Source organism: Macrotis lagotis, chromosome 1, assembly GCF_037893015.1.
Source record: "Macrotis lagotis isolate mMagLag1 chromosome 1, bilby.v1.9.chrom.fasta, whole genome shotgun sequence".
Classification (NCBI taxonomy): Eukaryota; Metazoa; Chordata; class Mammalia; order Peramelemorphia; family Peramelidae; genus Macrotis; species Macrotis lagotis.
In genome coordinates, this window is record NC_133658.1 from 217,632,698 (window position 1) to 217,653,543 (window position 20,846).

Genomic DNA, 20,846 nt, shown 5'->3' on the forward strand with positions numbered 1-20,846 from the left:
TGTATATTGAAGTGGTTTTAAGAAGTAATTTTATGTTTTTTTGTGTATGTGTGTAATCTGGTTTGTGTCACACTTAGGAGTATTGTAGTTGCTATTTATAGTCATAGTTGTGAAATATTTGGTAGCTCTGGACTATATGGATGATCCATGATTCCCTTCTTTAAATCTATGGTCCTGTGATCATATGTATGAACAAAGTAATATCAACTGATAATTTCCCCGAAAAAACCCACAAATTTAAATGTTTAAAAATGATGGTTATGGTCTTGGGGGAACTAAAAGCATTTATAAGAGCCAAGTGAAGATAACATTACAGATCAGGGCACATATGGTCTTTGTTTGGTTTCTACCTCCTTTTTCCAGAATCCCTCCTTATGCTGTCTTGATTGTCCCATCCAAGTCTTTTCTCCTTTGTACTATTTCTGAAGGACCTTCTTGCCTGGCTTTAATCATTACAGTTTGATTTCTTGGGTATTGGGAAGGAAGGTTCATAAAGGATTTTTGTTAACCTTTTGACAGCCTACTATACAAATCTTTATGCACAGATGTAGTGGTATGATGGGAAGCATGGGTACAGGTAAGAAATTATGAGTGAGATAGGGAAAAATCACTTTCCCTCTCAAGGAACTTGGACCAGATTTAAACTTAGTAACTTGTGCAACTCTTTTGTTGCTTCTCTTATAACTCTTTGTCCTGTATTTTATCACTCCCCCCATCCCCAAGTTTTTCTTGCTCTTCATTTGGAGCAGAGGTTCTCAAGTTTTTTGTCCTTAAAATCCTGTCATACTATTAAAAACTGAAAACATCCTTTTTTTGTTTGTTTATATGGATAATCTATGTGGAATTACTGTATTAGAAATTAAAATGTTCTAATATTATGTCATGAATTTCCCAAGAGAATCTTTGGACCATACTTTGAGAGCTATTGATCAATAAAAAGGATTTGGTTAAAAGATAATCTAAGATCCTTTGCAAAATGCTATAAGATTTAGACAGATTCATTGAGTCTAAAGGTTCTTTTTCTTTTTTTTTAATTGGTTTTTGCAAGACAGTGGGGTTAAGTGACTTGCTCAAGATTACATAGCTAGTAATTGGATTTGAACTCAGGTCCTCCTGACTCCAGGGCCAGCATTCTATTCACCACACCACCTAGCTGCCCCTGTATTCAAAGGTTCTTTATCTTTGTTCCTCTGGGGAAGTCTTTGAACCACTTTTGAGAATGTTTTCCAATACATGAAATATATAGACTTATAAAAGAAACCAATCGTATCAAAATACAGTTGTCAATATATTTTTAAATGAAATAAATTTAGAGATTCTTGGTTAAGAACCTCTGGTTTGCAGGAGGGATGGGAATTCAGGGAAGCCTGGAGGGATTTGCATGAACTGATGCTGAGTGAGATGAGCAGAACCAGAAAAACACTGTACACCCTAACAGCAACATGGGGGTGATGATCAACCTTGATGAACTTGCTCATTCCATCAGTGCAACAATCAGGGACAATTTGGAGCTGTCTGCAATGGAGAATACCATCTGTATCCAGAGAAAGAACTGTGGAGTTTGAACAAAGACCAGGGACTCTTACCTTTAATTTAGGGGGAAAAAATCTGATATCTTATTGTCTGATCTTGTTATCTCTTATACTTTGTTTCTTCCTTAAGGATGTGATTTCTCTCTCTTCACACTCAGTTTGGATCAATGTACAACATGGAAACAATGTAAAGACTGACAAATTGCTTTCTGTGGGGGAGGAGTAAGATTGGGGAGAAAATTATAAAACTCAAAATAAATAAAATCTTTAATCTTAAAAAAAAGAACTTCTGGTTTAAGAGTAGTCAAATGGTGCAGTGGACAGCGCTTTAGTCCTGGAATGAGAAGACCTGAGTTCTAATTCAGTCTTAGACCCTTGATACTTACTAGCTGTGTGACCTTGGGCAAGTCACTTAACCCCCATTGTCCCACAAAATTCTCCCTCCCCCCAAAAAAATGAATTTCTGATCTAGTTCGGTCTCCTTTAATTAATGTAGTTTGTTTGATCTGAGCAAAGGTACAGTAGAATTATTATCACTTTGCTAAATCTGTATACTATTCTTCTTTTAGTGTAGCCTGAGATTTCAAGTTTTCTGGATATTGTATAATGTGGTTGATTTATTCTAAATTTGTAGTCCACAAAACCTCCATGTCTTTTTCATGTGAACTGTTTTCTAGTAATATCTTCCCCATCTTATATTTTTGAGATTGGTTTTCTGAACCCAAGTGGTTTTTATTTTGTTTTTGTTTTTTTGTTTGTTTTTAGGTTTTTGCTAGGCAATGGGGTTAAGTGGCTTGCCCAAAGCCACACAGCTAGGTAATTATTAAGTGTCTGAGGCCGAATTTGAACTCAGGTACTCCTGACTCCAGGGCCAGTTCTCTATCCACTGTGCCACCTAGCCGCCCCTGAACCCAAGTTTTAAGACTTCACATTTATCCCTAGTAAATTTCATCTCACTAGATTTGGCTCAGTGTTCTAGCCTTTCAAGATCTGTTTGCATTTCTCCCATTCTAAGATCTTCTGGGCCCCATGCTCCTTCTGGCACATTGCAATTCTTCTAAAAAGAGAATGATGAGAGTAAAGAGAAAAGGAGAAGAAAAAACCCACATCAGTCAAAAGAACCATTCCATCTTATCTTAATTCTTATTTTACCTTCATGGGAGGCTGGACCTACTTTGCTAAAATTCTCAGAGGAATTTGGAATTGTTCTTCATGGCATTTCATTATAAATTGCTCCTTTCCTTTCCCACTTTACCATTCTGATCCAGATGATGCAGTGAGAAAAAGCAGAAATGTAGAAAGAGCTCTGGATTATGAAGAGTGGTTTAAAACCCCTGTTTTCACAAGAATGTTTCTCTATGCTTCAAACCTTTGAGAGGTGGTCCAGATTTAAATATAGAATTTCTTTTGTAACTATCTTGCACCCTACACCCCCTACTTTCAGAAGTATTCTTATTTTCCTAAAAGATCTGATCCCATAATCTTAATAGAACTGGAAAGAAATTTAAAACTCATCTAATTCAATGCCTGTTTTTTAATATATGTGGAAACCAAGACCCAGGAAAGAGAAATGATTTGACCATGGTCACATAGCTAGTTCACATCAAAGGTAGAACCTGACTCACTTGTCCCTCCTAGCTCTCCAGCTCTTGGTCGGCTAATTTTCATTATCCTCATTCTCATGTACCACCAATAGACTGTGTTCATCCTTATGAGGTATGCATAGGAAATATTTAAACATTAATTGAGCCTGTATTTTGAGTTTCTGCCATAAAGCTGTCTCCTGCATATGACATTGTCTGCTTGGAAGTGGTGAAAAAGAATAAAAACAGCTCTTTTTATCCCCAGGAAATAACCCCATCCTTTTCAAGTCACTTCATTGGAATTTATTTTCTAATCTTTTAGATCATTTTTGTAGCCATATACCTGATTCCTTTTAATTGCATAGTTCTGTATCTTTTGGGGGTGGGGGGATGGCAAGGGAAGGTGAGTAGAGGAGGAAATCCTTTAACCATCCTCATGGTGGATTTCCCTTCAAATAACAAGCCTAGTTTGAAATGAAAACTTGTCAGCTCTCAATGGATGACTTCTAGTGCAGGTTCCCAAAGTGTACAGTCTGCCAATCTAATCAGTTGTATTGAAGTATTCATGGACTTATTTTGTCATGGTATGTAATAATGTTATATAGGCACACCTCAGTAACTGAGATCTCTTCCAGCCTGTAAAGGATTTAGGAAAATTCAGAAACTACCAATTGGTCAGAAAAATAAGGTTCATTTTTGCTTGGTTTGAATTGCAAATATACTTATGCAATATAAATCCTTTTAATTATTTTTTAAAAACCTTTTTGGCCAAGAATTCTCAATTTATTGATATAGAGAATTCCTGGTGAGGAATATTCCACTGTTTGTATAGTTCAATGTATCAATCATTAAGCATTCATAAATGCCTACTATGTACTAGGTCCTGTGCTAAGCAATGAGGCTGCAAAAAAAAAAAAAGACAGTCCTTGCCAAAAGGAACTTACAATTTAGTAGGGAAAGACAGTGTACAAAAGAGATCTGATCTGTTGTACCATCTCTTAGACAGTTATGGAGGTACTGGATGGTTATGTGACCAATAGGTTAAAAGTCATATAGCTAGTGTGTTGCCAGTAGATTGAATTCAAGTTTTCCTAACTCAGTACTGGCTCATTCTTATTCTTAGTTATTTAAAATTTATGATGAAGATGTAGAGTGAGGGGGAATCCCCAGGTCAAACCAGCATATCAGAAGCTTGGAGTGGTAGAATTAGAAAGTCAGGAAACCTGAATCCTAGATCTGGCTCTAATATAACCTAGCCATTTTATCTTCATGATTCAGTGTCCTTATCTATGAATGAGAAAATCTCACCAAGAGCAGATATAAGAATAACGATAACATTTGGGCAAATAATTTGAGACATATAAAACATGATGGGCCCACCAACTTTCCTTGGTTGGTCATTATTGCCACTACCTTCCACCCCCTCTTCTCTACCATTCCACTCCCCTCATTTTTAGGATTTAACTTTGTCTCTCTTTGTTTGTCTTTCTGTCTCTGTGTGTCTGTGTGTGTGTGTGTGTGTGTGTGTCTCCCTTCTTCCCTCTTTCTCTCCCCTTTTTCTTTCTTTCTCCCCTCTTTCTCTGTCTCCCCTGCCTCCCTTTTTCTTCTCCCAATCTTCCTTCACTCTTTCTTTTTCTCTTTGTCTCTCCTTATCTCTGTCTCTCCCTGTCTTAGCAAAATGAGATTTTTTTTAAAAAAATTTTGCTATTTAAAAAATTTTAACAAAGCACCCCTTCCCCATAAAAGTTCATTTGCACAATGTTTTTAAATACTGTTGACCTCTGCATTTTTTGAAGCATAAGGCATTATCATTCTACTGTCTTATAACTGTGAAAATGATTTGGCAGTTCCTATAATTCTGATTTCCTCTAGTGTGATTTTTCTCATAATAACTTAAAAAAAATAGATCAGAAAAACCTTACGATATTGTTTTGCTTTCAACATTGTTAACAAGACTTTTAATAAAGTTTTTTATGCTAACTACATAAATAGAAGTTTAAAATCAAAGCTATTTGGCAGGTAGTGGCATAACATAAACTCATTTTTTGTGAAGATCCTCCTTTGTGTATCGCTTGAGCCTTTGGAAGCAGTGCCTATAGGCTTTAGGGAAAAACAGGGCAAGTTGGCTCATTTACATTATAAAAGTTCAGTTATTACTAGGCAAGGATAGACATTTGAAGGACATGAATAAATATAATTTTAAACAAATAATTAATTTTCTAGTAGAAACCTAAAATTATTCTCAAGGTTAATTATCAGTTGTTTTCTTCTGTAATTAACCAAGGATATAGTATTTATGAAATATATGAAATCTCTCTTACACAGATGATAGAACATACCACTTTCAAGCAGAAGATGAACAGGAATGCCAAATGTAAGTTATTTAGGGCTATTTTGGAGGTTTGATGAGGGGGTTGTAAATTGTTCTTGTAATACATGTAGCGTTTACCGTTGGTTTTAGATGGATGTCTGTGCTACAGAATAGCAAAGAAGAAGCTTTAAATAATGCATTTAAAGGTGATGACAACACTGGAGAAAATAACATTGTCCAGGAGCTAACAAAGGAAATAATAGTAGAGATCCAGAGGATGACTGGAAATGATGTCTGTTGTGACTGTGGAGCACCAGGTAACCATTTATGTTTTAATTGTCTTAATAGTTGATTTAAAATTTCATTTTAACAAACCAAAGAATTCTTTTACTACTTTATTTTTCTTGGGTTTTATTTTGGCCCATGTTTTCTTTTACAGCCTGACTAATAGGGAAATAAGTTTTCCTTAACTATTAACTATATCAAATTGTTTGCTTTCTCAATGAAGGGGGTGGGGAGAGAATCTGGTATTCAATTTTTTAAAAGCTGAAAAATTGTTTTTACATGTAATTTGGGGGGCATCCAGGTGGCACAGTGGATAGAGTACCGGCCCTGGAGTCAGGAGGACCTGAGTTCAAATCCAGTCTCAGACACATAATAATTACTTGTTTGACCTTGGGCAAGTCTCTTAGCCCCACTGCCTTGCAAAAAAAAAAAAGGGAAATGTACCCAGCTACCCAAAGCTATGTTAATACATATAATTTGGAAGGAAATAAAATACTTTTAATTTTAGCTTAGTGGTTCAATTCCTATATGGACATAATATACCTATTTACCACATGATTACGCTTTCCCAGTGTAAGATGGGAAATATTTAATTAGCCAGGACAGCAGAAGAGAACACAGTGAGAATCATAGAATGTGAGAGTTGTGCTGTCCTTTGTGGTATAGGATGTCAACTGGATGAGACCTTGAACCCACAAATGTACCCACCTCCCAGTATTATTGAAAGGATCAGATGAGATAATTGTAAAGTTCTTAGCACACATTGCCAACATATAGAAAGTGCTATATAAATGTTAATTATTATTATTTCATAATTATCAGTGATCATATTAAAATCCAGATCCTCTGACCTCAGATCAATGCTCTTTCTGTTATGCCATATGATAGTATAGTTATACTACATGACTATGCTTATTTGATTTTAAAGATTTTTTAAAAATTAATTGGAATTTGGGTGGGGAAAGGGGACTATCTACTATAGTTGTATTCCCCCCTCCAAAAAACAAATGATGACCATTGACACTTTTCAAAAAATGCACCAAAAGAACATGTCAGAAAAATGGGATGCATAAAGAATAGGTTTGAATGTAACTTACTATGTGTGTAAGTAATTTTATACATATATATAAACTAGAGTCAGCATTTCAAATACAACCCTTATTTTATATTGTATTGTAGAAATAACAAAGAGTTTTTTTGGTGTATTTTCAGAATTTTTTTTAAAAAAAGAATGATAAACTGAATTCTTTTAAAAAAAAATTTCCAATATGTTTATCTTAGGAGGTCTGTCTACTAAAATTTTAGAATATTTCTGGTCCCAGGGAGCCTTGGAAACTGTGTGGTATTGAAATAAAGGGATCTGGATTTGAATCTTGGGCCCTTTCTTTTACTACTAATTATTTGTATGACCCTTGAACAAGTCCCATAATCTTTCTAGGCCTCATTATCTTCATCTGTAAAAGTAGGGGATTGGACTTGATGACCTCTGTGGTCCCTGATTCAAGCCCATTATCTATGACTATACAATTGTATATTAATGAAGGAATCATTAGTAAACTTTAAAATCCTTTTCCTGGGAAGTCCCTATTGTCTTATTATCATAGATTTAGAATTTGAAGAGATCTTAGAGGCCAACCCCTTCATTTTGGGTGAGGACATTGAGTCAACTTAGATCATCCATGTACTATTAGGGGCAGGTTTTGTATCTCAGTCCTTTGATTTTCAATCCTGTGCTTGCCTGGCACCTTATTTTTGTTTTGGTGTATACTTTTTTGTTAGGATGCAAAAGTAGGGAAAGTATTCACTATTTAGCAAACTAGACTATCTGGAAAGAGTTGTTGCTTTTAGATCTCCTCACCTCCCCATATACTTCCTTCCTTTATAAAGTAGATATATTCCTAAAAAAGTTACTATATTGTCATATACTTTTTTAAAAGCACTTGAGACTTTTGCCATTTTTATTTTATTTTTGCAAACCTGGTAATATAAACTCAAACATCCCTTTATATTTTCAGTGGCTCTGTTGAGCTCTTTGAATACATTCACAGAATCATAAAACTTTAAAAAATTGGAAGTGAACTTTGCGAGCAACTGTGACAAAAATAATTATGATTCTAATGATGATCAAATTGGTGATAACTGATATTTATATATCAATTTAACATTTAGAAAGGGCTTTGCTATATTATCTCATTGAATTTCCTTCATTCACTTTTTTTTTTTTTTTGTGAGGCAAATGGGGTTAAGTGGCTTGCCCAGGGCCACACAGCTAAGTAATTATTAAGTGTTTTGCCTATTGCTGATCATGGTATGCTTTCTCATAAGGATGGTGCAGAGAGGAAAGAGAATGTCTGAGATAGTTATGGGTGTGTTTATGCACACATCTATTGTAGTCTGCCTTAAAAGGGTTTACAGGATAAGATTGAAATATCAAGAAATGTACCCCTCATTAAATATGAGAGCTAGTCTATTGCATTGGAAAGAACACCATTTGGAGTGAGAAAAGTTGAAGTCTTGACCCTGTTAAGGAGTTATTTTTGTGATGCTGGGCAACTCATTCCACCTCCTTTTCTTATCTGTAAAATAAAGATAATGCCACCTCCATAACTACAGATTTGTTGGAAGAATACCACATAACTCAAGTGAGATTTGGTATATGTGGAAATGTTTTGTAAACAGTAAAATCCCATAAAAATATATAATTGTATAATTTTAGCTGCTATTTATTTATAAGTTCAGGAGAATGAAAGCTCATTGAGGGCAGCAAATCCTTTTCATTTTTGGCTCTGTGTTCATAGAATCATAAATTCATACTTAGATCTGAAAGGGACCTTAAAGGTCATCGGAACCAACTTCCTCATTTTTTAGATGAGGAAACTCAAGATGAAATGACTTGCCCAGAATCACATGTCTAGCAAACATCTGAGAAGCATAGTGAAATTCCCCCCAACTATCTAGGAGAGTATCCTGCAAATACCAAGGGATTACTACATTTTTTTAATGAATTGAATTGGAGTTGCCTACACATGTTGGGGATTGAAAGTTGAAGAACACTATGCTCAGTAATTACATAGTAAGTAACCTGTATAGGGGATAGATAAGCATGATCCTTGTACACAAGCTACTCCTACTCCTTCCTTACTTACATTATGTAATTAACTTTGTTCTTCTTTTCTGGCAGATCCTACCTGGCTTTCTACAAATCTGGGCATTCTGACATGCATTGAATGTTCTGGGATCCATCGAGAATTGGGTGTTCACTACTCAAGGATGCAGTCCCTCACATTGGATGTGTTAGGAACTTCGGAGCTTCTGGTAATTGGCAGGTCTCTGATTTCAGAGAGAAAAATGTGTTGAGCCTGGATGCAAATTTTTGTTCTTTGTATTTAGTCATATTTCCATACCTCAGAATTTCAGGAGTAGGGTGAGGGAAAGCATAAATTTGAGGCAGCTTTGAAGTCATTATAAACATTTTCCAAATTCCTTATTCTTTACTAATTCTCATTTCCATGCTGCCCCTCATGACAGATTTTGTTATAAAGCTTATTCTCTTAAATTTCTGTTATAGCCCAGCTTCCATTTTTTAGGAAGGAAGTTAAGGAGGCTCATCTTGGAAAGGGCAGTATGGTACAGAGATCTAGGCACCTGGAATCACAGTATTAAAGTGGAAAGTGACCTGAAGAGATAATTGGTCTAGTGTCCTCTACCTACTGGTGGAACAACACACCTGAGAGGTCAAGTTACTTGTACAGTGTCACAAAGCTTGTGGCAGGGCCAGGACTCAGAACTAAATGTTTGTGACTCTTGACTCCAAGTCTAGCACTCTTTCCACATTATATGGTTACCTAAGTTCCAACAAACAACTTAATCAGCAAATATATCTACCTGGCTCTTCTTAATTTCAATCATGGAATGTTAAAGTTTTCTTAGCCTACCTGCCATTCCTGCTATTTTGTAGGTGAAGTAACTGAGCCTCAGAGAAACCAAGTAACTTTCCCAGGGTTGTGGCATAATTTATAGATACAAGCCTCAATCAAGGTCATTTGACTTAAAAAAAAACCTGGGCTTTTCAACACTCCATATTTTGCCTCCTTTGATGCTGCCCTTTAATTGGATGTTAACAGTAACTTCTTTTTTAGTGCTTATGATGCCAGTAATTCTTTCATTCTTGGTTCAGAGAAATAACATATGCCTGGTGGTGGTGGTGGTGGTGGTGATGACACAGGTAGCTTTTATGTAATTTAAGCTTATGAAGTTTTCACAGTGCTTTACAAATATTACCTCATTTCATCTTGATAACAATCCTGTAAGATAGGTCTTTTATTATCACCATTTTTAAATGTGGAAACTGAGACTGGTTAAATGACTTGCCTTGGGTCACACAGCTGTTAAATGTCTGAAGCTTAGATTTGAACTCAAGTCTCCCTGACTCCAGATCCAGCCTCCTATCTAAGCATCACCTTGCTGCCTCAATGCTGTTTTTGTGATGAGCAGTAGTTGGAATTCTTTGACTTTTCCACAGTTTCCTCTAGAATAACCTGATTATCAAATGACTAGTTAAAAGCAGACTTAAGGTGGCATAGCAGGTATACTTAGAATCATGAAAACCTGAGTTACATATCTTATGTCTTACACTTACTAGCTAGGCAAGTCACTTTATTTCTCTGTATTTTAGTTTTCTCATAAAATGAGGAGGATAATAATAATAATAATAATAATAATAATAATAATAACGGCTTACTTCATAAGGTTATTGAAAAGTTAACATGTAAAGTGCACTACAAAACAAAGTGCTATAAATAAGTGCTTAGCAATCATATTATTACATATGCTGATCACTTGGATTGCCTTGCTAATGAGATCCACTGAGAAGCTTTCAAAAATTACATTGGATGATTTTGTTGAGACTGGTATACGTGATTTTTTTTCCTTTGAGGAGGCTATAAATATTAAGTGGATTTTGATTTTCATTGATTTTAATGTCAAGATTAATTGACCTGAAAGGAAAGCATTTACTGAGGCAAAGCTGAAGTCAATAATACCCTCATGGGACAACAGATCTTGTTGCCAGGATAGTGAAGCCAAAGTGCACATATGTAGAGTGCATTTTCAGTTGTATTGCTAAACTTTCAGTATATCTTAGAATACCCTTCATGACCTAAAAGCTGCAAAAAAAGAGAAATTTAGTAAAAATTTTTAAGCTCTTCCCATTGAGTCTATAAATGTTTGTGCCCAATTCATTGAAGAGGAAAACATTACTAGATTTGGTCCTGTATAGGCAGAGTGTAGTTTCTTTTTCAGATGATCATGCAAAATAATAAAAAAGCCATTATTTACATATCACTTTAAAGTTTACTTAAACAAATGCTTTACAATATTATCTTCAGAAAATCCCTGGCTGCAGTCAGAGGATCCAATCAGAAGACTAGAGGGTACTGTGAGGATCAAGCAGATTCAGTGCTGTGGATAGTGAGATTTTTAAAAAAAATAGTTCCCTGGGAAAGAAGGCAAGATGAAAGAAGTCCAAAAGCAGTGTGTGACTGATGGGAAATGGGAAGCGCTATTTACACTTAATTCCTGAAACCATTAGAGGATAATGGTAAGATATAATTTGAGATAATTCATTTAAGGAGGAGAGAATAAAATTCAGCACTTTAGAGCCTGGCAAATCTCTTTGTCCATATGACATAGGCTATAACTAGATTCCTGTGTCATAGAAAACATAATTAAACTAGAGCTTTCATCTGCCCAAAGCCATTTACAAGTATTAACTCATTAGAGCCTCACCACAGCCAAGGCATCTAGTACAGGTCTTATAATTTCCTTTCTTACAAAAATTGAAGTTGAGAGGTTCAGTGACTTTGCTAGAGACTACATAGCTAATAATGTCAAAATTAGGTCCAGTTTTTCCCAACTCCAATTCTAGTATTTTATATATTATACCAGGCTGTTTCTCCCAACTGCAAGATGTAAAAATAATCTTAAGTTCAACCTCACTTCACATGAAGAGAAATAGTTAGTGATTTGCTCAGTCATACACATCTGCTTAGGAGGAAAGGCACAATTTATACATAGGTTTCCTTACTCCAGTGGCAAGTGTTCATTGTACACCCCAGTTGTCCCAGAAACCTAACTCTTAATTTTAGAACCTGTTATCTATGATTGGGCAAAACACTCCATGGAGGAGAAAGGGGAGAAAGAAAAATGAGATTGCTTGTAATTCCTTCAAATCTCATTTACTTTTTCTCCTCTATGGATCATACAGAAACTCAATATGTAATTACCTCAGCTATTATAAAGGAGGAAATTAGCAGATCCTGGCTAATTAGAATCTGCAAATAATTGCCAAACCTAATTTTCATCATTGTCTAAGCCTCTTCCTCAATCATATGTCCTGAAGGATCAACTCACAAAGGAACAAAGTAGATTCAGGTATAAATGGATGTCAGTCAGTACAGTGCTGAACCAGGGGTCAGGTAAACCTCAGTTCAAATCTAACCTCAGATACTTACTAGCTTTGTGATCCTAGGCAAATCATTTAACCTCTGGTTTGGGGGGGAGGTTGGTTTTTAGTTTTTGCAAGGCAGTGGGGTTAAGTGGCTTGCCCAAGGTCACACAACTAGGTAATTATTAATTGTCTGAGGTCAGATTTGAACTCAGGTACTCCTGACTCCAGAGCCAGTGCTCTACCTACTATACCACCTAGCCGCCCCTAACCTCTGTTTTTAACTTAGTTTCCTCATCTCTAAAATGGGTATAATAGAAGTGCAGGCTGCTATCATCATCATCATCATCATCATCATCATCATCATCGTTGTTATTTCCTTCATGCCATCTGATTCTGTCCTTAGCTGGAATCTGCATATTTCTCTTTCTTGGAGCAACCCCATGCTCTGGTAGATAGAGCTGGGTGAGGAGCTGGACCTCAGGAACAATCCAGGCAGTGTAGGGTCGGGGTTGAGACCTGCCCTCCCTGGCACAGTAGACACAACTGGGGCCAGGAGCAAGTGATATCTCTCCTGGAAGCAAAGACCTAGCTCACCAGGGTGACGCACTAAGGTTTCGGAACATTACTCTGTATCCACTCTTGTCTCAAATGCACCCATTGGGGCCACTGACTTGAACCAAGTTCTACTCCAGTCAGTTGTATCAAATCAGCTAAGAACATGTTTGTTAAGCACAGATGATGTTAAACCTACTGTGCTAAGGCACTGAGGATGCATGCCATAAAACCTGTTCCCTGCCTTTACATTTCTGAAAATCCTGTTGCTTTTCATCAGATAATTTCTTTCTTGCTTACTTCAGGAGGGGTGAATTCATTCCTGTGGGTACTCCTAATGCAAAAGCAGATAGTGATGCTTCTGTGCCTCACTGGACCATTGATAGGAATGAGAAGGAACCCTAAGAGGTGTCTTCTCTCACTTTGTAGATGAGGAAACTGAGTTTCAGAGAGTTGAAATAACATGTAGAGTCATAGAAATTGTCAGCCAGAACTCCATATATCATGCTCTTTCTACTACCCTTTCCTAAACAAGTCTATGAATTGGGGTGACCACAAAAATTTTTCAATTGTGGGCAATCTTCTGATGATAAATCTCCCTCCAAAACCATCTGGGCTGGTACCTGGACTCCAACAAATGTGCAGTATATTTCTGGGACCATATTTTAAATTTTTTTTGTTTTGTTTTCAATAACAGCCAGAGCTTGCCCCCTACTGACCTAGCCTTCCAGGATCCAGAGTGCTTCAGAGATCAGAATATGGGGAGGTAGTGGTTGTAGGATCAAAACTCCTGACTCATCTACACAGTGTCAGTTTCACGGGATTGATTGGAAAAAAATGCTTTGTTAATCTTTGAAATACTGTAGAAATGACAGTTTATGTTTTAAAGATTTAAATACTTAAATATTTATTGCATTGAGTTAAAGTCTTCTCTTCATCCAAGTAGATAACATACCATTTCATTGACATGTACCCCACATCAAATATGACCATATTAATAGAATCCCTCTCACATTCTATCTCTACCTCCTTTAAAAAAAAAACTAAGACTGAATCTTTACTGTTAGAGAAACAACATTGCCAGATGCATACAGGACCAGTCGGGAAGATCTGGGCTCAGGTCCAGCCTCTGACGTATGCAGTAGTGACCAAGCCATTTAACGCATAATAATCTCTTATGCCTCAGGGTAACCCACTATGACTAAGTTACACTTGGGTTGCTGGCATACGTCAGTGGAGGTGGTTTCTATACCAGGTAGTTTTCCTGCACTGAAATAATGAAAGACCAAGGCCAGACAAATAAATGCTTTGAAAACTGAAGTTTTTGTTTGTTTAGAATTGGATGACTTAAAAGGGACTTACCCTAATGCACTAATGCATAGCTGAGATGGGTCAGCTATGTCTAGCCAATTCCAAAAGCAATAATGGAATGAAAAGATTCTACAAGCATCTAGTTGTGGGTTTTGAAATTGATATAGGGGACCTATCAACAAAAGAGGATGCTTAAGATCACAGGGAAGTGATAAAACCAAGGCCTTCTTTTGGCTTTTCCTTCCACAAATGTTGGTATTCTGCAATTGTTAAACTAAATTTTCCTGAATCCCTCAGCAAATTTTTAAGTGTGGTCAATAGTAAATGACTTTGCTAAGATCACAATAGAAAGAAACCAACTCTTAGGAGTTTGGTTCCCAAGTTGTCTTACCAAATCCTTAAAATACTTAACATTTTTAATGAAACATCAAGGTTATTGTGGTCATCAGAAATGGGATTTAGGGGAGCCATCTAGAAAGCATCAGGCCCACAAGCAGCACGTGGTGTGTTTGCTTTTTCCATTTCTGGTTGGCAATACATCCCTAAATAGATCATCCCTTGTGTTTGCCCATCTGTACTTCCCACATTCCTCATTATTAGCTTTCTTGACTTTTTTTTAACAAGGCAATGTGGTTAAGTAACTTGCCCAAGGCCACACAGCTAGGTAATTATTAAGTGTCTAAGGTTGGATTTAAACTCAGATCCTCCTGATTCCAGGGCCTGTGCTCTATCTACTGCACCACCTAGTTGCCCCGGCTTTCTTGACTTTAATCTCTCAAGTTTTGCATTTTTTTCCTAGTCTTGGTTAAAAAATAATTTGGTGGAATAATGTATGTTGTAGCCATCTTCATTTTGTTTAGAAGGTTTGGGGGTTTTTTGTTGCTAATTGAGTTTATTTCAGACATCCAACAAGATAGCAATTTTCTTATTCTCATGCTATTAGAATTACTTACAATAATAATGTCAACAACAAAAGGTAACATTTATATAGCACCTATTTTGTGCTAGTTGCTTGATAAATATTATCTCAGTGATGTTTACAGTAACCCTAGGAAGCAGATAATATAATTATCCTCATTTTTCAGATGAGGATAGTGAGATAATAAACAGGGTAGGTGACTTGTGTAGGGTTCCACAGCTAATGACTGTCTAAAACTGGTTTTGAACTTTGGTGTTTCTGAGTCTTGGCTTAGTGTTCCAACCATTCGGCTTACCTGGCTTCTTAGACAATTGAATGAACATTGGCAGTTCAAGTACTAATGTTACCCTGCTGTGATTGTGTGTATGTGTATGTTTTCTTTTCCCTTCTGCTTCTCAACTAAAATGTAACTCATGACCCATTGTCATGAATGGGATCCTGGATTTTGAAGGCTAATGTCAGCAGAACATGGGCTCTGGCTTACTAATCTTTGGGGGAAATCTAGGGTCATATGAGGACCAATCTTGATTAGACAAAGGATTTTTTTTATTTCCTCAGGTAGGGAATCAAAGAGCATTTGAATTAAAAGAGTAATACAGTCAGATCTGTGCTTTAAGGAAGATCACTGTGATAACTGTGGACTGAAATAAGGAAAGACTTGAGGCAGGGGGAGCCACCAGTGAGGTGATAGGGCTTGTGCACCAATGGAGATGGAGCATCTCAGAGGAGAGATATTGCAGAGGTCAAATTGGTAGGCCGTAGCAAGAGAAATAGAAATAATACCTCCTTGTGGTTTTTTACAAAGCTCTTTCGTCACATAGAGTTGTAGGCTAAGTATTTTCATTTCTGTTTTATTGATGAAACAACTGGGGCTCAGAGAAGTTAGTAATTGTCCCAAAGATACATAGATAGTAATTTTGGAGATGGAGACAAACATACTAACTCTTATTAGTATGATGATAAACAACTCTCTTCAAAACATCTGTGTGAGATAGGAAGAAATATTCTTAGGGAGCTTTGATATAAATTATTTAATAAATGTAATTCATCTTGAATTTATGTGGAATGAAAATCAAAATATCATGAATAAATGAAGTCTGGAGAGTCCCCCAAAATCTAGGACAATAAATTTCAAAACAGAAAGGCCTTTTGGTAGCATCAATCCAGTTCCCTCCCCACCTTTTTTTTAACAGCTGAGAAAACTGAGATAAATCATATGGCAAGCAACAGAGCTAGAATTTAAACCTAGGTCTTATTTATACCAAATGTCTTGGGTCTTTCTTCCCACGGCATGCTGCCCTGTCAGTATCCTTCTCCAGGAAAACTTTGTAAATGGGTGCTACCACCCAGTAAGCTCAGGATGAATTGTGAGCAGTGAGTCCTAAGCATTGAATTACTGTATGACAGACAGAAGACCAGAGAAGAACAAAGAACATGGAGAATATCCACAAGTTGATTTGTTCCTGTTCCAATTATTTTATATATTGTAGCAGTCACTTCACCCACCAATGAAACAAAGCAACCCTGGGGGTACATTAAAAAACCCTTGCTAGGCCTTGTACTGAAATCCTACTAGACACTTCAGTACTAGGAAACCAGGAGAGTTTCACTCCTAATTAGAATGAAAGGACATTTCAAATAAAGGGACCACAGAGAATAAAGCAGCTCTTGGAACACTTTGGCTCTAGGCCTAGAGATGAGGGCAAAAGAAAGAAGAGGCCAGGAAGCAGAAGAGACTCAGTGTCTTTATTCTGAATGAATTGGTAGAGATTTCCTGGTGATTATTGATTTTGCCTCTTTAAAAGACATTCAGATCTAATTCATTGGTTGATTTCTGACTCAGCAAAGGATCCAGTGAGTTTTGCCAAGTTTTCCTTATTTCAGAGGTAGGCAAGTATGAAATCAAAGATGTATAGCCCCAGTGACTTTTATTTACACTTGGTCTTCCTTATTCTGTCAGCTCGGTCAACCTTGCCATCCAATAATAAAATCTCCATTTATAAACAGTTCTCTGTTGCCCCTGCTGAGGAAGAGACAGGTTGGTGGTGCTCTCAAACCTGGAATGTCAGCTCAGAAGGGGTGAGCTGGGAAATGGAAGCTTGGTTCTTCCCACCATCTACCATCAGTAACAAGTTTCTCCCAACATCAGGTGTTTGGGATACATGAAATGACTTGCCTAGGCTATCTGTCCCTCTGATAGTCAATAAAGACAAAGCCAAATAGAGGGAATTTTCTCATTCATAGGGGATTTTCCCTCCTTATGTTGTATCTGCCTTGAAACAGAACTTAATATCCTTTTCCTTCAGTTATTTAGTGGTTCTATGATTTCATTAACATAGGTATGCCTTCTACAGTTGCCCATTACGACTTAGAAAGGGAGTCTTGGTTTTTTTGGTTTCATTTTGCTTTCATTGAATAAACATTTACTTTCTCTTTTCCATCTCTCCATTTTCTCCATTGGAGGAAGGGGAGAGAATCAAGAACAAAACCCTTGTAATACATATATACAGTAACACAATATTCTTACATTGACTCTGTCCAAAAATTTATGTCTCATTCTATATCCTGAATCTATCACCTCTTTAAACAAGAGGGGGCCTGCATAAGAATTTAAAACTATTGAGCATCCTTATCCTTCTGGATGATTACTTCTTCCTGAATTTCTGTATCATTCTTTGATCATGGTTTTCTGCCTATTTTTCTCATAGAGCCTTCTCTCTCAGTTAGAAAAGATGTCTTTTTAATGAAAGAGAAAAGTTTTATATTTGTTAGCATCTGTGCATTCTTTTTGGTATATTTTCTATTTTCCAATTACATGTAAAGACACTTTTCATCATTTATTTTTTTAAAAGTTTTGAGTTCCAAATATTTCTTTTAATGTACCCCCAGGGCTGCTTTGTTTCATTGGTGGGTGAAGTGACTGCTACAACTACTACATGGGTTAACTGTTGTACAGCATTCCTTCTCTTTCCTCCATGCTTTTGCCCAGGCTATTTCCTGTGTCTAGAATGTTCTTCACTTTTGCTTCATAGTTCCTATCTCCTTCAAAACTCAATTTAAATACAATATCCTTTATGAATGACTTTCCTTATTTTCCCAGTTTTTTGTGCCTTCATTCCTAAATCATTTTGTATTATTTTGAATATACTTCTATCCATATATAGAAATAAATACATATTTATTTTTTGTTTATTATTATTCATAAATATATTTATATCTCATTTAAAATATATATAATCTTCCATATATTTAGCTTCAAGCAAGAAGTAGAGAAGTAAGACAAATATTTTATCCCCATTACCAAATGAGAAAACTAAACTTGAAAGCTTAAATGATTTACTTAAGGTCATATAGCTAAAAAATAGCTGGGCTCAAAGGACTTGAAGGTAGATATACAGTGTCCAGACCAGGGCTCTTTACACAATACTTTGCAGTAAGAAATAAAGCACACTTACAGAGAATGATTACTTCTACTTTTTGATCTTTTCTTGTCAGTGCCTCCTGTTAGTTTTGAGTGAAATGACTCTGTTTTCATGGAATCATTTCCCTACAGAGTGGATATTAAGTCATCCCATCCTTTATGGTTTGTCCTATTTTAAGAGAAATAAATTCCCTCCCCAATTCAATTCACTCTGCCAACATTTTCTACTTTCAAGAAGTTCTAACTTATGTAGAATAAATCCCCTTGCCACTTAAAACCCATTTCTTCTTAATCAGTTCTTCATGGAAATAGAGAATGTCTTCTCTTCCTTTACCTGAAGATTATGTTAACCCCTTAACTGTCTTAACAATGGTATATGGGTTAGTTTACATGCAATGTGGCTATTTAATCAAAAAGTGAAGCTATTGGGGTAGCTGCATGGCACAGTAGATAAATCACTGGTCCTAGAGTCAGGAGGACCTGATTTCAAATCTGGCTTCAGACACTTGATACTTAACTAGTGTGTGACCTTGGGTGAATCACTTAACCCATTACCTCACAAAAACCAAAAAAAAAAAAGTGAAGCTCTTTGTTCCTATTGTAATAGAGGTTTCTCTAGTGAAACAAGTCCACTAGTTTCCAATCAGTTGATACATCTTGAGCATTACTGTATAGTATAGTTATGTTTTTAATATCAACTTCTATGCTTATTCTTTCATTTTAAAAAAAAGTATAATTAAGCAAAAAAAAAAATTTCGTTTTTGCAAGGTAAAGGGGCTAAGTGACTTGCTGAAGGCCACACAGCTAAGTAATTATTAAATGTCTGAGGTCAAATTTAAACTCAGGTCCTCCTGACTCCAAAGCCAGTGCTCTATCCACTGTGCCACCTAGCTGCCCTCTTAAGCAAAATTTTGATTGGGTTTGAGGGTGGGGTTTATTGTGTTGATTGCACATATCTTTGGAGTGATGAATAGATTGGTTTGCATGGAGATTAGAGAATTCATGTAGGAGAATGTTAGGATATGAAGCTAAAGAGTAGGCTGGGAGCAGATTGTACAGAATCTTAAATGTCTCCCAGAACTCTAAGGCATGTGCTTACTTTATTCAAGGGACATTTTGTAAAAGTAACTCATCAGTCATCCATACAAAAGACCTTTTATGGGCATCTTTGGCCTTTAGATTTTTGGTACATCTTCATTAAAGGCTAACCACTACTCTATGTACTTTATTTTTTTTTTTATGTTTTTTTGCAAGACCAATGGAGTTAAGTGGCTTGCCTAAGGCCACACAGCTAGGTAATTATTAAGTGTCTGAGGCCGGATTTGAACTCAGGTACTCCTGACTCCAGGGCTGGTGCTCTATCCACTGTGCCACCTAGCCACCCCTATGTGCTTTATTTTTGATGACCATTAAATACTTGTCAAAAATATAGGTAACATGTGACACTGAAGTATCCTGAAAGCAGACTCTTTGTTTTTCAGCTTGCCAAGAATATTGGGAATGCAGGTTTTAATGAGATTATGGAATTTTGTCTGCCAGCTGAGGATTCAGTCAAACCCAACCCAAGCAGCGACATGTAAGTGCAAAACAGCTCTCCTTGGTTTAAAACTACCAATTATGTACTGCATCAGATCTCAGTTCATTGGAGCTAAGGAGACATCTTTGGGCATGATATATCCCACAAGAAGATCTTCAGAAATAAGATAAGCTTAATGTTCTGTACTCTTTATCAACCTACTATGCACTGTATCTAGACTATACATAAGGGCTAAACTGTAATCTTATAGCTGTCATTGACTCATGGAAGAAGTTATGGTAAGTTGAAAGAAGTACATTTACAGCAGTAATCATTTTATTAGCAAATCATCTTCCATGCAATTCATTTATCGTCTTTTATAATCTTAGTTAATTTCATTCTAGTTTTTCAATTTTTATTAATTTAATTTTTCAAAATTTTATTCCTAGTTTGTCTTATGTGTTGTCTGAAAGAATTGAAATAAAAAACAGTTCTATGATTTGTAGAGAATTAAACATAAGTTGTTGACTCCTCATACTGTCACAGATTCTGAAGCCAGAGCTTCAAAACCTAAACTTTTTTTTCACTCCAACTTGTACTTTGTGTTAGCGTAAACGAAAGTGGAGAAGATGGTAAAATACAAGCCATTTTAGTAATTTTTCTGTCTAGATAAAAGTAGTCTTCTCTAATGTCATTTGGCTGTATAACTATGCACATATGCTGCCTTTTGTCCCTTGCTGTTTGCCCTCATTAGTCACTTTCTTTTTGCATTTCTCTCCTCATAAATTCTGAGTCTCGGAGGGTGTTAGTTGTCATAGATACAAGTCACATATCTGCTTTCTTCACTACTATCTGCCTGCAGATATGCTGGGAAGGATTGGTTTGTTTTGTTTTTTTTTTTTTTAAAGAAAAAATCTGCTTTTCAGAATATTTATGTTTTTATGTGTGTATATATATGTGTGTGTGTG

At 36.3% G+C, this 20,846-nt stretch overlaps 1 protein-coding gene across 5 annotated transcripts in view; it reads left to right on the forward strand.

Annotated features, from left to right (window-relative positions):
- The window catches only part of ASAP2 (ArfGAP with SH3 domain, ankyrin repeat and PH domain 2), a 326,404-nt gene that overhangs the window by 244,304 nt on the left and 61,254 nt on the right, over window positions 1-20,846 (forward strand). For all 5 annotated transcript variants that reach the window (XM_074209626.1, XM_074209625.1, XM_074209628.1 and 2 more), the window contains 4 exons: window positions 5,441-5,489; window positions 5,577-5,743; window positions 8,893-9,026; window positions 19,844-19,938. In XM_074209626.1, the coding sequence (XP_074065727.1) occupies window positions 5,441-5,489; window positions 5,577-5,743; window positions 8,893-9,026; window positions 19,844-19,938 (445 nt within the window). The remainder of the gene's footprint in view (window positions 1-5,440; window positions 5,490-5,576; window positions 5,744-8,892; window positions 9,027-19,843; window positions 19,939-20,846) is intronic.